The sequence below is a fragment of the Salmo trutta genome, chromosome 35 (genome assembly GCF_901001165.1).
Source record: "Salmo trutta chromosome 35, fSalTru1.1, whole genome shotgun sequence".
Lineage (NCBI taxonomy): Eukaryota > Metazoa > Chordata > Actinopteri > Salmoniformes > Salmonidae > Salmo > Salmo trutta.
This window is the reverse complement of record NC_042991.1, coordinates 4020383-4038358: the sequence shown is the minus strand read 5'-3', so window position 1 is coordinate 4038358 and position 17976 is coordinate 4020383. Positions and strand designations below refer to the sequence as shown.

At 41.9% G+C, this 17976-nt stretch overlaps 1 protein-coding gene across 1 annotated transcript in view; it reads left to right on the top strand.

Moving 5' to 3' along the window:
• mmut (methylmalonyl CoA mutase) overlaps positions 1-15026 on the top strand; it is a 41528-nt gene extending 26502 nt beyond the window's left edge. The window contains exons 11-13 of the mRNA XM_029733011.1: positions 813-960; positions 10731-10898; positions 13445-15026. Coding sequence (XP_029588871.1) covers positions 813-960; positions 10731-10898; positions 13445-13573 — 445 coding nt within the window. The 3' untranslated portion in view covers positions 13574-15026. The remainder of the gene's footprint in view (positions 1-812; positions 961-10730; positions 10899-13444) is intronic.
• The last annotated feature ends 2950 nt before the right edge of the window (positions 15027-17976 follow it).

Below are 17976 nucleotides of genomic sequence, written 5' to 3'. Positions count from 1 at the left end.
GATCTGCAGAACAGTTCAGCTACAGCAGGATTCATAGACTAAGCTTTTCCTCTCATAGACAGAGCCTAAATCAGGTTTGTTCCCAAGGGACGCAGCATTCAGTCTGGCTTAACCAGGCTAGATGGTTGTCCCCTTGGGAAGCCAAAGTGATTGGCATGCTTTTACACTTCAGCAATGGATGGAGAAGATGTTTGAAGGCCCTTGATGAACCTCCTATGTGATTGTTTGTGCTCAGGGTTTTCAACTTTCTCCCCCATCAAGTCACTATTGCTGTTGTTGTGTCTGGAATTACAATACATTTCATTTGTCTAGAGCCTTTCAAGACCTAAACTTTAATATTACACATTTCTGAACAGGGTTGTGGAGTTTAAGAAGAAAATCGAAGCTCTTTGCTGGCAAATACACCAATGCAATAATTTGTATTTATATAGTGCATTATTCAAAGCAGAGGTAACTGACCTCATCAACCACCCATTTGTACAGTAGCATCCACCCGTCTGAGCCATTTTATGCTAGACTGGCCACTACACATAAAGATTGTTCATTAGAGCACACCATACCAAAGCATTTTGCAATGGAAAACAAAAATATGCTTATTTTTGGACAAGTTATGGTAGTCCTTCCTTGTTTCAGTTCGTTTTCTTCTGTTTGGTGTCTAATGAATACTACCCAGCTATCACTACAGTCCCCAATATGACCTCTCCTTCCCTGTCCTCTATTGAGTGTCCAAGGTGGTTGTGTCCAAGGTGGTTGTGTACAAGAAACACTTAATTATTAATAACTATTGATGTGACTTATTAATCTTCTCCCAGGGTGGTGGAATTTAAGAAGCACGAGGGCAGGAACCCTCGTCTGCTGGTGGCCAAGATGGGCCAGGACGGCCATGACAGGGGGGCAAAGGTCATCGCTACGGGATTCGCTGACCTGGGATTTGACGTTGACATTGGACCGCTCTTCCAGGTAAGCTTAGTTGCTAGCTACTGGACTTGAAGAGAAACGAAAGAGTATTTATTTCCCAAGTGTTCACAGAAAAGAAGAACTCCATGACAGGGAGAGAAGATCAAGTGAGGCCGGGATTCAAACAAACGCAGATAAATAACCGAGGTGATATCTCTTCGAGCAGTTAGCAGCGAATGTGATCTCTGCGAACTTTTGTGAAATTGCATTAAATTGCCTATAAATCTATTTCTGTGCTTAGGTCGTTAATTTGGGTTGGGTTCAATCCCTGCCTCAATGTTGTTTTAGTCACACCTCAACTAATTCTTAAAGGTCATGGCAGTCATTCACATAAGCTATGCCAGGCATAGCACAATGATCACTGCACTATGGAACTTGTGTGATAACAATGGGACTCTAATGCAGCAATGTTAATGCTGCATGCATGCATACCACATCATATTCGTACTTGGAAAAAGCCCTTACTATAAATCTGCAGGTGGGTCATATCTTGGTCAATCGTCCTTTTAAACGATTAAAGCTGGAATTTGTTTGTGTCTGTGAGGTGTGAGTCCATCTGGTCTACTCTAGACCTATGGAAAGCCTATGGAACATTCCCTACATAGGCATAGCAAACATCAAAGCTGCATACGGCCAGTTCACGACGTTTCACCACTCTTCCCTCGTCATTCTCCTAGCGAGGATAGTTAGACAGACACTCCAGTCTTGTTAAAACGTCCCAGCCAATCCCTGAATCGGAAACAACATGAAATGCACTACTTTCATTCATCTGCTTGCCCTGCCCTCATATTTAGTCTCACATTGGTGTTTAACCATTTTATTTTCAGGACAACCAGGGCTACAAGTAGAACATAACATTTGCCAAGTAGTTACATTCATGAGTTTTATTGGCATGTCAATAAAGAAATAATGTCTGCAAGCCAAAACCTGATTAAAAAAATAAATAAATTCTAAGAATGCTTTAAGTACCTAAATTATTTTCTCAGTGGCAAATGACTATCCAACTAGTCAGTGATAACTGTGTGGAGTTTGACAGCAGTTATGTGAGCTGCAAACGTTGTTTGCTTAGCTAGCTACATGCCAAATGGATAGGCTACCCTCACGTATCTGAAATGACATGATCAATTGAAGTTTACTGTTCATGAAAAGCATGCAGTTGCTTGCTGTATAACTCTGATGATAGAGCATGTAGAATAATACAAAATGTGTAGCTCTGACTATTCTCTTCAAGGGCTGATGAGATGATAGAAACGGCACATAGTTGTCTATGGTTTAGTGGAGCTCGGGGTCTCCTTGCCCTCCGGCATCCAAATCGAACACTGCACCATATTGTGACGTTTTATTGATTAAAAACCTAATGGAACATACACTTTCCATGACATAGACTGACCAGGTGAATCCAGGCGAAAGCTCTGATCCCTTATTAATGTCACTTGTTAAGGAGAGGAGACAGGTTAAAGAAGGATTTTTAAACCTTGAGACAATTGAGACATGGCTTGTGTATGCGTGCCATTCAGAGGGTGAATGGGCAAGACAAAATATTTAAGTGCCGTTGAACGGGGTATGGTAGTAGAAGCCAGGCGCACCGGTCTTGCATACAGTCAGGTTCCTAATTATTGGCACCCTCGATAAAGATGAGCCAAAAAGACTACAAAATAAATAATACAAATACTGAGCTATATTGTATGCTCCAAAACATATATTGTTTTATACTAATACAATTGCTCAGATAGAGATTTTGTTAAATAAGTAATACATTTTCTTTTTTTCAAAGATAGCAGTCAAATTTATTGTCACCCCTGTTTTAAATACTGGTGAACCCTCCCCTTGAGGGGATAATGACACTGAGCCTTTTTCTAAAATGTTTTAGGAAGTTGGCGAACTCGTTGGGAGGGATCTTCGAACCATTCCTCCATACAGAATCTTTTCTAGATCCTTGATATCCTTTGTCTGCTTTTATGGACTGCCCTCTTTAATTCAAACCACAGGTTTTCAATTGGGTGCAAGTCCAAAGACTGAGATGGCCCTTGCAAAATGTTGCTTTGTGGTCAGTTAACCGATATAGGCTGTGCTCCTTCAGGGCAGCTCACTGCTCAAGCAAAGCGTTAATATATAACATTACCTACAAGCAGTGAGCTCAGTAAGCTATACCAGTCCCCCAAAACAGCAGAACCATACGACAGATGACCATGTGTAGCTACGGCAGAAAGCACTGTTTAAATATGATTAAATAGACCAGCTAAAGTCATTCTACCGGTGCAAGACTGTATACTATGTGTGAATATTAACCATAGTACACAGTCTTGTAGCATGAGCTGTGCAACGTATGTCTTATATTTCTCGTATGACCCACCGCCGGGTATCCTCGCTTGAGGCAAGATGAGCTGTCATCTCGGTATATGAGAATATTCGACTTATCTAACTAGCAACTGTAAGCAGTACGAACCCAGCTGCCCTGGAGACGCACCGCTGGGTGCTTTCACTGAAACTAAATGACTGATCATCTGGTGGGTCTACATTATCTCCTTATTTAACAAGCAACCCTAAGCAATATGACCCAGCCAACCACCTGTAGCTATATGCAATGTATTTATATCAAGTAGCCAGCAAAGACGGCAACATGTAGGCTATTGAGCACGGCTAACGCCATCTTAGCAAACTTAATGAGGCATGGTACTGGCAGGTAAATTCATCGCCGTTAGGAGCTCTCAATAGACCAGTGAAGGAATTCTACCGTTACGTGATTGTCTACTAGGCGTATGTGTGAATACTAACTATGTGTAGGATGAGCTAATTCAGCAGTATATCTATTTCTAACATGATGCACCGCCGGGTACACTCTGACGCAAGATGAGCTGTCATCTTGGTACATGGGGAAATATTTTACCTATCTAATTAGGCAACCGTAAATCGTATGAACCCGCTGGCCATTACCTAGCCAACCGCCTACAATAGATGCTTCGCTGAAGCAGGGATGAGTTGTCATCTTGGTATATGAGGATTTTCTACCTATGCAACATAGCAACTGGACTACGGCACTGACCGAATTATGATCATATGGCAATACTGCAGGAACTCATTTAGGCTCCACGATCTCAGAATCAAATGTAAATTCGTAGCAGCAGAGGATCATGGGCCCATGATCTTGAGGGTGTGGTTGGGAACGATTGAGAAGCAGTAGCAGCGGAATTGGGTGGCTCATAGCTCGAAACTAGCTAGCAGTGCTGACGAAGGAATCAGAGCCGTGATGAATTCCAGTATCTTGTCATTGGTTGCCAGCATCAATGTTGAACAAAGGTTTGCCATGTGCTGTTTGCCATGTGCTGCTCAGCATGCAGGTAGCCTAACATGAAAGAGAGGACAAAGCAGTATTTGTTCTGGTGAAGATGACTGATGTTTCATGCTAATTCTTTCATCTTGGAGTGTATGAGAGTACAGTTAACATGTGAGTGTCCATAATGCAAACAGAACATAAGAGATCATGCAAGATTAAAGGGAAGGAACATTTAGCTTATTCAGACTGAAGAACTCCTAAAGCCATCATATGGACCACCTCTGGAAAGCGTAATGTAACCTCAACACTGTTGCCTTAACATGAACTCAAAATTGTGCTACTGAGTGAGGGGAGATACTCTTTGATATGCATGTTGGTTGCTTCTCCGTAGTCCATGAAAAGAAGGCGAACAGATGGATTCCTGAGCAGACTGCACGCCAAAGGGTGCCTGACACCCAATATGAATTGAATCCCTGCTATCGAACCATGATAAGGCTGCATTTGCCTCACTGAAATTGGAATAGAAAAGATATGCGTGGTTATATAACAGAAGACATTGTACAGAGAGAAGAGCAGACAGTAGACTGCTGCAGAGTGGCACAGCTCAGCCGTGACACACCATCACATGGCATAAAACAACATACAGACGGTATTACTAACAACCCCCCCCCCAAAACCTCAGCTACGTAACCACCTGTACTAATGTTTAGTTATCTAAATAGCCTAATGACCTACTAATACTGCTCAGCAGCAGTGAGAGTGACATGATAATCTAAAACCTAGACCTAAAAAATAGTCTACTTGAGCTGAAGGTTTACATCTAACGGTATATGCCGGTAAGCCATGAGAAAATAATAAATGACCTGATAACGAGAGAAATAGACCCCGTAGATTAATAGAATAAGCCTTGATATCTGAAATAAACGCTCTAACAGACGTTCCCATTAGAGGCAACGGCCGCTTGATCGCCAACAGCTTATCGCCATGTGAGTTGTTTAGCAAGCCCACCGCCTGCTAGGTAATGCCAGTATCAACAGGGTTAGGCAACACGGTTGAAACTATAGCGAGCCTTGATTGGTCATCGCACAGCTTCAGCTTCCCCACTAAAGTCCAAAGTGATAACCCTAACCTTTCTTCCTCAGATTTCAAATTATGGTTAGGGTTAGGCAGTAGTATACTTGTAAATTGAGGCTATAGTGTTATTTGAATGCTAATTGTAGTGATCACTTCATTATAGTCATGTATTAGCTCCTATTATTAATCTTCTGCTTGCATGTTGTTATCTTCATGTCTTACATACTACTTCTATCGTGTGTTTTAGGCTGCAGCTCTTATGGAATGGTGACTGCTAGCACATTCAGGTGTTAGCTGATATTCTTTGCTTCATTATCTATACACACAGTATTGCATATGGCATGGCTGCCGATATCACATTTGTAGGAGCATGTGCATGGTTAGGCTCAGTAGTTAATACATGCTGACCAGGGGTGAAAGTAAGGAGGTCCGGTACTGCGTCCCGGCAAAATAAATAGCGGGGGTACGCCGTTCCGGTAAAACATGAGCCTATCACAATAATTAAAACAAACATGTAAACTGTAGGCTATTTCACAATAATTTATCATTACCGCATGTCAGAGGCATGAACAATTTGCGAATGGACTTGAAAACGGGTGGTATAGTCTACAATCCAAAATGCCAAGGCAGATAAGTGGCCGACATCGAGACGCGTTCGCAGCAGTGAACTCAAAAACGTCTGGCCTAATGACAATCGCCAAATGCCATTCCACTTTTTGGTGTTTTGTGTTAAAGAGGTCTCTTTCCATTCACCATACAGACAGTTTAGAGGCTGGAAATACAGTATGTTGCGACTGGTTGAATGTGCGCAGGTAGTCTAGTAAATGAGCCCTTTTGAAGTGATTGTTTGACAATCAGATACAAAAAAAACATAACTGGTTGTGTTTATGCCCCAATAAAAGGTAATACATTTTAAAAGTTAAATGACAAATCTTTACGACTAGTCCCACAGAGATCCTATTGAATTAATAAGGGTTCTATATGGAATTCTATGATCAGGCCCATAAGTACCAGGAAGAAATGAAATCTACTTTCACCCCTGATGATGACTAGAATGACACGATCACTACAATTAGCATAGCATACGATAACCTAAGAATAGAGTCAGTAAACTGTCACTGGAATAATAATACTACTAGAACACGAAGATAGACGGACAGAGACTACTACCTATGTAAAATGTATGACACGTGATTAGAAATGGCTGATAATCAGAGCTTAAACCTACTGCTGCAGATCAGCATGAAGTAAATGTAACTACGAGGACTGAAATGATACCGTAAAATGTATACTAGTCTGACTCATGCTACAGTATGCACTAATGAGCTAGCAGATACTCTGATTTGCTCAGAGCAGAAAAGCGGTAACAGCGTAGAGATACTAGTGCACTAATCCAGACCAGTCTCAAATTAAGGGAATGCATTTCTAGCTTAAACTGTGTAAGGGAATAGGGTTCCAAAGAATAGTATTGTCAGAAATAATTTGTACAATATTTAAAGCGTGACTGCCGGCGCAAGTCACATTAACTAATGTGACTGGGAGGACCCATAAAATGTCAGCTATCGCTGATCGAGTGCCTTGCGGTGGTCTCGTGAACTGAGCGACACAGTGATGGCTACTATCAATATTGATGCTGCACTAAACTAATCACCAGAATCACAGTGATAAGCACCATCTCCTGCTCATGATAAGAAAACATTGCTACTCCCTCGCTGTATGTCGATGCATAGCCTGTATAGCTAGCCTAGCATAGGCTACTTCCTCCTTGTATGGATGAGGGATGATTCTCCATGATGGGGTGTGTGTCAGCACAGACTGCCCGAAAGCTGGCATTGGGAGCAAACAAAGTAGGCTATACAATAGGCTACTCCCAAAACTAATTCTACTTAGCTGGCTAGTTTGTAGCCGGCTATTTACTGACAACCTTAAAGCAGCAACATGGTTGATCCTCTCAATCAGCAGTAACTCCTGTCCACATTGTTTCTTCATTCACTGACACACATCCCAACACCTCCACCCACACACACCAACGAACACCAACAGACCACAACATTCACTACCACACTCACATAGCCCACACCACAACACCTCCACCCACAAACACCAACAGACCACAACATTCACTACCACACTCACATAGACCACAACACCTCCACACACACACACACACACACACCAACAAACACCAACAGACCACAACATTCACTACCACACTCACATAGCCCACAACACCACCACCCACACACACACACCAACAAACACCAACAGACCACAACATTCACTACCACACTCACATAGCCCACACCACAACAACTCCACCCACACACACCAACAGACCACAACATTCACTACCACACTGACATAACCCACAAAACCTCCACCCACACACACCCACAAACACCTGTAGACTTCAACATTCATACTTACACCCACAAAAAAGCTGCACACATCCAACTCTCAACCTCCTCGCATTGACACACATTCAACTCCACCCACCCACACACTGCCACGAACACATACAGCACCCAACCCTTCCCCCTCCTCACACTGACACCCACATACTGCCATGAACACATACAGCACCCAACCCTTCCCCCTCTTCACACTGACACCCACATACTGCCATGAACACATACAGCACCCAACCCTTCCCCCCCTCCTCACACTGACACCCACATACTACCATGAACACATACAGCACCCAACCCTTCCCCCTCCTCACACTGACACCCACATACTGCCATGAACACACACAGCACCCAACCCTTCCCCCTCCTCACACTGACACCCACATACTGCCATGAACACATACAGCACCCAACCCTTCCCCCCCTCCTCACACTGACACCCACACACTGCCACGAACACATACAGCACCCAACCCTTCCCCCTCCTCACACTGACACCCACATACTGCCATGAACACATACAGCACCCAACCCTTCCCCCCCTCCTCACACTGACACCCACACACTGCCATGAACACATACAGCACCCAACCCTTCCCCCTCCTCACACTGACACCCACATACTACCATGAACACATACAGCACCCAACCCTTCCCCCTCCTCACACTGACACCCACACACTGCCACGAACACATATAGCACCCAACCCTTCCCCCCCTCCTCACACTGACACCCACATACTACCATGAACACATACAGCACCCAACCCTTCCCCCTCCTCACACTGACACCCACATACTGCCATGAACACATACAGCACCCAACCCTTCCCCCTCCTCACACTGACACCCACACACTGCCACGAACACATACAGCACCCAACCCTTCCCCCCCTCCTCACACTGACACCCACATACTACCATGAACACATACAGCACCCAACCCTTCCCCCTCCTCACACTGACACCCACATACTGCCATGAACACATACAGCACCCAACCCTTCCCCCTCCTCACACTGACCACCACACACTGCCACGAACACATACAGCACCCAACCCTTCCCCCTCCTCACACTGACACCCACACACTGCCACGAGAACCTAAAAGGTTGACTGCAGACATGGATGCAAAAATGTATGAAATGCTCAGCCTGCAAAGACATTAAGTCCAGATTCAGCAAGACAGGAACTCTCTCTCGGAAAAGTTCACTGCTGCTTTGCAGCGTAATACTGAGCAGTGATTGTTAATTGAAGTAAATCAGTTTTTGAATGAGCAGGGATTGTAATTGAAGTAAATTAGTTTTGGAATAAGCAGCTATTATTTTTTTAAGTCAATCAAATCAGTTTTTTTATGGTTCTCAATGTTATAGTCAGTGGAATAGATTTTTGGAATGTTTTGTGTTATTTATGTATGCAATCTAATAAACAAATATTTTGGTTTTCCTTGTTAGTCCTTTTTGTTTTCTCTGCAAACTGAAGTTCCTTCTGGAAAAATAAAGTTATTCTATTACATTCTATGTCATGCATCTCAATCATTGAAAATACTATTTCTTAAAAAATGGACACCAGAACAATTTTCTCCATTGTGCAACAATAAGTATTACATTTTTTTTTAGAGCAGGTGCATTATGTTGTCCCTCTTCTGGACAGCCTGGTTACGTGGGGCCACTTTATTGTCTGCAGGATCAGGGACTAGCTCGATGTTATGTGCCACAACATGGTCCTCATCCAAGTCCTCTGTGATGCCTTCATGGATGAGGACCATGTTGTGGAGGACACAGGCACTGGCGATGGCTTCTAGCTCTTCTCCAGCAGCAGCATTCCAGATGTTGGAGCCTCCTCCATTGGCACTTTAACAGCCCAAAGGACGTCTGTGGATCTGGTTGAATCTTTTGTGCTTGTCCAATAGGTGACTATTGTCCCTGAATGGGACAATAAGATCCAGGCTTATGGGATAGGCAGGCTACCCCCATGAGATGGTACTGTTCTGGCAAAGGGTAGGCATTGAGGTGAGCCTTAGGGTTGCTGGTTCTATACACGCGTGCATCAAGCACAGAACCAGCATTGCCCGCGTAGACATGCATGAAACAAACGTTGCTGTCGCACACAGCTTGCAGCTGGAACCTGGGTTGTCCTTTCCGGTTTATGTAGGCGACCCGGTGTTCGGAGTGCCCCCTGATGGGAATGTGGGTTGGATTTTGTCTCCGTAATGTTTTGTCCTTCACCACTGTAAGCCAGAGGAAATTAGCAACGATGATACAATTATGTATTGTTCTTTATAGGCTTACTGTTCACAATGTAGGCTACATTGTATTTTTACATTTGAATGATTTGCTCTAAAGAGGCCATAAATAATATACTTATAACGTACATAAATAAAATTTGGTTGATTATAAAGGACTTATGTCTGGTTGGTTGACTGTACACCCCCACCCACATCATTGGGGATTTTAGTGACACTTAATCTAGGCTACTTTGACCAAAACACAGGCCGTCTAGACATCCAAATTACCAAAACGTTTTTTGGGGTTCAACCCGAAAATGACACCGAAAGGCGAAGTCGTTGTAGCGAGGGACGACTTCCTCCACATAACCCTCGACTCTGCACCCACTAAAATCTGTAGCCACTCCATGACATCGGGACCAGGATCTAAAAAGTCAGAAAGCCACAGGTAAAACCAACATTTTACGTGGTCATTACATCGTGTTATTAGCAAAAGTAGCTAAAACTAACAAAATTGAATGTTTGTGTTAAAAAAAAACGTTCAACAAACTTTGTTTGAAACAAACACAGTTCGCTGCACGCTTTCGCAAATGTATTGCTTGTTGAACGTGCCTTGGGGCAGTCTCAGCCTTAAAATATAACATGATTTAGAAGTAATAAATCAGATCTTATTTAGACGTACAGTATCGGAGGACCACTATATAGACTTTCCACATCATTGGCAGCGGTTCGACTACTAACGTGATGATGACTACTGTTTTATAATGCTACTTTGTTTCCTCCTCTGTAGACCCCCCTGGAGGTGGCTCAGCAGGCTGTAGATGCAGACGTCCACTGTGTTGGGGTTAGCACGCTGGCCGCAGGACACAAGACCTTGGTCCCAGAGCTTATCAATGAGCTTCGCAACCTCAACCGCCCTGACATCCTGGTCATCTGTGGAGGGGTCATCCCACCTCAGGTAACCTGTGACCCCTAACCCAACCTCAACCACCCTGGCATCCTAGTCATCTGTGGAGGGGTCATCCCACCTCATGTACACTGTAACCTTTGACTTGTAGGTAGATGAACCCTGAGAATGTCCTGAGTCTCTATGTCAGTCTTTCTCTTTCTGAGACCAAATAATGATCTCCTTCTCCAAGGTTACTCACTCAAGCTCTCATAATTAAAACCATTTTTAAAAAACAGCAAGAAAAATACATATACAGAATATACATCAATCCACCTCTTTCTCACATCTTTCTCTCTGCAGAATACTAAACAATAATAGTGCAAATGACACCAACACTTGCTGCCAGCAGTTTCTCTCATCAAATAGGAAAATAAAGAAGACCAGTTTAGTCTCTCTGCTTGACCAAACAGTAGAATAACCCGTAGCCTGCTAGGTTAAACACTACAGATCACTCTGTTCTTAGAGTCCCAGGACGATGTACAGCCATCTTGTGGAGAATAATAAAGAGACATTGTTCTAAAGACAGACGAGATCATCCCTGCAACCAGAAAGAAGCCACTGCTCCAAAACCGCCATAAAAAAGCCAGACTACGGGTTGCAACTGCACATGGGGACAAAGATCGTACTCTTTGGAGAAATGTCTTCTGGTCTGATGAAACAAAAACAGAACTGTTTGGCCATAATGACCATCGTTATGTTTGGAGGAAAAAGGGGGAGGCTTGCCGAAGAACACCATTCCAACTGCGAAGCACGTTGGTGGCAGAATCATGTTGTGGGGGTGCTTTGCTGCAGGAAAGTAGTGGACTTCACAAAATAGATAGCATCATGAGAAAGGAAAAGTATGTGGCTATGTTGAAGCAACATCTCAAGACATCAGTCAGGAAGTTAAAGCTTGGTCGCAAATGGGTCTTCCAAATGGACAATGACCCCAAGCATACTTCCAAAGTTGTGGCAAAATGGCTTAAGGACAACTAAGTCAAGGTATTGGAGTGGCCATCACAAAGCCCTGACCTCAATCCTATAGAAAATCTGTGGTCAGAACTGAAAAAGCGTGTGCAAGCAAGGATCCTACAAACCTGACTCAGTTACACCAGCTCTGTCAGGAGGAATGGGCCAATATTCACCCAACTTATTGTGGGAAGCTTGTGGAATGCTACCCGAACCGTTTGACCCAAGTTAAACAATTTAAAGGCAATGCTACCAAATACTAATTGAGTGTATGTAAACTTCTGACCCACTGGGAATGTGATGAAAGAAATAAAAGCTGAAATAAATAATTCTCTCTACTATTATTCTGACATTTCACATTTTTTAAATAAAGTGGTGATCCTTACTGACCTAAAACAGAGAATTTTTACCAGTATTAAATGTCAGGAATTGTGAAAAACTGAGTTTAAATGTATTTGGCTAAGGTGTATGTAAACGTCCGACTTCAACTGTACACACGTAAATATGTACATTGTAATTATTTTGAATGAGCGGCCGTTCATGTGCAAAGTATTTGCTTTTCCATGAGCATAGATCTCAGCTGTATGTATGTAGTGGGTCCATTCTGTCTTTCCCGCTCTTTATCTGCCAAGCTGTCATATCGGGTTTAGTCCACTAGGGACCTTTCATTGTATTATATAGTAATCAATGTGTAAACTATTCTGTTTGTGTGTTTATGTAATTCTGTGTGATTATTTAGTTAGTTAGTAAATAAATAATTAAGCCAATTTGTATATCGCTGATTTATCATTTATGCTAGGATTCGTGCAGATATCCAAGGATTTTGCGACATTCAGAATGATACTGATAGAAGGTAAATAAGAATTAATGACTTGACTGTGACTGATGTAAGAGATATTTCTATCTTTAGAGTTTAGTCGGGAGATAGTAACTCGTTAAATAACTTTTTCCCTGGTGCCCCAGATTACTACTTAATTTATTGTTACTTGAGTAATTTAATTGTGTAATAATTTAACGTGGTATGTAATTATTTGATAAAATAAGTCAATCACATTAAAAAATAAGTCAGACACAACACCATTCTCCTGCCAATGTTTGTCTATGGAGTTTGCATGGCTGTGTGCTCGATTTTATACACCAATCAGCAATGGGTGTGGCTATAATAGCTGAATCCACTCATTTGAAGGGGTGTCCACATACTTTTGTATATATAGTTTAGCTGTCCTCTGGCTAAGCAATGGTGCTACCCTGTTGGGGCTACTGTTGACCTTCATTTCAAAACAGTGTGTTTTAATCAGTGAATATATTTAGTATTTTTATGAAATTCACTGAGTAGAATGGTCTTCCCCTTCTTCCTATGAAGAGCATCCGCTGACTCACATGTTGGTTATACACTGGTATTAAGGGAGATAATGGTTCTAGTAAAGGTTTTACTGTCTCTGCATGGTCTGTTAATAAAGAAAATGTACTTGATCCTCATTCCATTTTGGCCTGAGAATGTGTGTGTCTGTAACACTTTATGTTGCAGAACTATGAGTTTCTGTACCAGAGAGGTGTGTGCTGTATCTTTTACAGTATATAACTCCATGCTGTATGTTTCTCTACAGGACTATGAGTTCCTGTACCAGAGAGGTGTGTGCTGTATCTTCGGCCCCGGGACGAGAATCCCTCAGGCTGCAGTAGAGGTGATAGACAACATTGAGAAGAGCCTGGACAAGATCCGCCAGGCCATGTAGACAGATTGCTGATGAACAATATAACTCAATAATACAGTCTACTGTGTATGTGTGTGTGTGTGTGTGTACACACACAGCAATGGGAAGAAGTTGCAAACATAGGCGTGTGATATCTGCACAGGATGATAGAATAGCGCAATGAGATTGTGACATGAATATATTCATAATGACTGTAAGAATTTTGCCTAAACCACACCCAATAATATACAGTTTAGTCTACAGATCTGTTAGTCTGTCTTCATCAGCGTTTCTCAATCCATTTCTGGAGGACACCCCTATTCATCTAATCAAGAACTTGGTGATTGGTTGTGTACAGTAAGTGCACATGTGTTCTAAGAATAGATTGTGCAACACTGATATGGGGGCGGCAGGTAGCCTAGTGGTTAGAGCGTTGGACTTGTAACCGAAAGGTTGCAAGATCGAATCCCCGAGCTGACAAGGTAAAAATCTGTCGTTCTGCCCCTGAACAAGGCAGTTAACCCATTGTTCTTAGCCGTCATTGAAAATAAGAATTTGTTCTTAACTGACTTGCCTAGTTATATAAAGGTAAAATAAATATAGACAGATGTTTGTAAAAACTGAAAATATAATCGTGTGAAATCTGCACAGGATATTATGGTAGAACAAGGAGATTGTGGAAATATTCATAATGACTTTTTGAAGTGATCCATACTGTATGTTATCTAAAGTCACTGAACTTATGTTGTTAATAAAAATGTGATTTGTTTGCTGTAACAGCTTGAGGTTTTCCATGGTTCAGATGAGGTATTGAATCTGATCAATAAGATCATTAACTTTAACAAAACTTATCTTGATTACTTATTGATTTGGGTTTTTACTGCTGGCTAACTTCCAAGTTACTTTGCGCATAGTATCGTGAAGATACAGTACCGTGAAGATACAGTACCGTATTACCTTTATTTATCCAGGTAGGTTATTGAGAAGTTGAGAACACATTCTCTTTAACAATAACAACCTGGCGATGGGATAGTCAATTGGCACATTTCTCTCGCAATAATTTTTACTTTCTCTCTTCCTTGTTCTGTGTGAAAATGAGAAACATGTCAGACCCTTTAACCCCAGAACTCGCCCTCATACAAATGGTAACGACTAAATTTAATACATTGACACCGGAACAAATTCTGTCTTGAAGTCCTAAGAGCAGCTTTGACCCCATACGTAAATCACTTATGACACAATGGGTTAGAGATTTGCCTGATTCTCATTTCTCAAGTTAGGGATTCTAATTGATAATGGAAGGTCAGAGATTTGCTCAAGCAGAACAGATCATGTTAGACAATACATAGTGGGCCGTTGCTGGCTATGTTACTGTATGTATTTGGTCAGATGTCCTTTTGCCTTATGTTCAAGCTTTTGTATTGTCAGTATATCTTTTTTTTGTAATTATCTGCTGCTCATGTCTCGGCTCTCAACAACATAAAGCTCAACAGCTCTCTCTTTCTCTCTGTCCATCCCCACTTAGCCACACTCAAACCCCATCCAGAAACAACACCTAGCCTTTAAGGACTTCTGTAGCTTGATTTTAACAGATTGGAATTAACCATTATGGCAAAACTTGCCTTTCAGAGTGTGAGGTGGAGTTGCTAGCATATTGGTTATTCCTACCCAATAGCTTGAAGTACCTAGGGCAGGGGTCTCCAACAGGTCGAACAAAAGCTACCTGTAGCTCGCAGCCCATATATGAGTAGCTCACCAAGCATTTCTGAAAGTACACGCAATTTTTCATCTTTTCAATCGCAAAATGCCATAAACAAATCTCACAAGTAAATCTCACATTCCTCACTTGCTAGATGCGCAATTAAAAGGCATAGATGCACAATTAAAAGGGAATTTCACTTTCATTTGCTTGTTTTCTTACAGACCTAAAGTAATAGTCTTCGGATGTGAGTTAAGCATTGACATGGACTCAGAACATCCAATTTAGTTTTTTTTTCTCCGACACATTGGTGTGGCTGGCTTCCGGGTTAAGTGGGCATTGTGTTAAGAAGCAGTGCGGCTTGGTTGGGTTGTGTTTTGGAGGACGCACGGACCTTCGCCTCTCCCGAGTCCGTACGGGAGTTGTAGCGATGAGACAAGACTGTAACTACCAATTGGATACCATGAAATTAGGAAGAAAAAGGGGTAATAAAATAAAAAGAAGTGCGACATCTAGCTTAAACTGACGCATTTTGATGGGGACTTTTTTATTATGCTAATTAGATTTCAGCAAGGGCGTGGATATTGACTGTAGGGGGTTTTAACAACTCAATAACGCAACATTTTGAATTTTGCACACAATATTAATGCAAACAAAGATGAATTTAGATGGAGAAACAGGATGTATTAATGTCAAAATTCCAGGGTCTCCGTTACCTCTACTGTGTGTGGGAGTCTTTGTTGTTCAGAAAGAAGACAACAACAGCGTACAACAACCTACATTCTATTGTCAGAGGAGTTGAGTTTCAGGGCATGCAGAGGAAAACAAGATCATATTTTTCAAGGTTTTCAATTTTTTTCAAGGTTTTCTAATAAGATAAAAATGCTCTTGCCATCACGGTGGGCACCACCGGTTAACCTTTGGTTAAGGTCTTCATTGGGAAGTGAAGTCTATAATCATTCATGAATCAATAAGCGCTTGAAGATAGCAACACGCACGCACTATCGACCTAACACAGACTTTGGAGCAACAATGACTGTGCTGGTAACGTTATGGTTTAATGGAATGGTATGTGTACTATATATACAAAAGTATGTGGGCACCCCTTCAAATTAGTGGATTCGGCTATTTCAGCCACACTCGTTGCTGGCAGGTGTATAAATCGAGCACACAGCCATGCAATCTCCATAGACAAACGTTGGCAGTAGAATGGCCTTACTGAAGAGCTCAGTGACTTTCAACGTGGCACCCTCATAGGATGCCACCTTTCCAACAAGTCAATTCGTCAGCTTTCTGCCCTGCTAGAGCTAACCCGGTCAACTGTAAGTGCTGTTATTGTGAAGTAGAAGTGTTTAGGAGCAACAAAGACAGAGAAAAAAAATATGCTTATCTAAAGCTGTTTAATTTTCTCAGGGTAGCTCTGTTACAATCATTAGAGGTCACACAAACAAGGTCAGATGTGGAAAACCTGGGAATAAAAATCACTTCCTGAAGTTTCCAGCAGCCTCCAAAATGGCACACTATTCCCTATTACTTACATAGTTCACAACCACTGCCACATCAGAATAATATTAGCTACATAGGGCTCTGTCTAAAAGTAGTGGACAATGTAGGGAATAGGGTGCAATGTCAGATAAGCTCTCCTCTGTTAACTTGATGGTTCCTGGAGCTTCTATTGGGGACAGACACACAGAACACTCTAGACATGGGGAGGATAGTCAAGAAGGCTGTCTCGTAGCCTGCCAATGCTACAATATCCAACAAGTCTCTCAAAACAGGAAGAAAGGGACCAGAACTATGGCCATATAGACCATTGTAAATGCTCATAGTGACCATTGTGAATGGCCATAGTAACCATTGTGAAGTTTAAGTTCAATGCTACAGTACCTCACAATAACATTCAACAATAAAGTGAACTTTACAATAACACTTAAAGGGACATTATGTAATATTTTTGCATTTTCATTTCAGAAAATGTCCTTAATATATCTGCGGTAATAGTGTAATGTTTCACAATGTTTGTTCAAAAATATATAAATTGGGGCCCACACAAAGTTACATTATGATGGTGCAGCCCTCCTATTTGACAACAAAAGCTGGTCTGTCTCTTGTCAAATTGGAAGGCTGGACCCTCCCTCTCTTCCATCAGCGTCACTCAGAGGCATGGTTATCTCCTCACAAGCACAATGAATAATGGCAGAAATGGTGTGCAAAACTGAAAGTAAAAAAGACTCAGAAATTGACTTGCTATTTCCTGGTTGCTAAAATTCTACATCGCAAGTAGAATTGCAAGTGTTGTAGCAGTGCAAATGTTGTTGCAATTCACCTAGTTTCCATTAGGGGGCTTCATTCATGATGTTCATTCATGATGTTCCTTTAACTTCAAGCCAAAAAACACAATGCTTTACAACTTTTTATAAACATGTATGAGCCCTTATAATGCTTTATTACAATGATTATAATGATGTGATGTGTCTTATGACTGCATCATAATACATTTTGTCTGTTGACTTCAAGTAAAGTGTTACTTTGTTAGTGATGTGACAAGGACGAGGCTATGACCTAGTAGTGTGTGCTAGAATGACAGTGAAGAAACACAGTTGATTAACTCACACCCCATCCATTTGTGACCCTTTAACGCACACGCACACACACAGTCTTAACCCTTTGATAGGTACGGACCAATGTTCAGCCCTGTTCAAACAGACCGTGTTCCAATACTTTTTTAACAGGAGCTTGTCTGCTC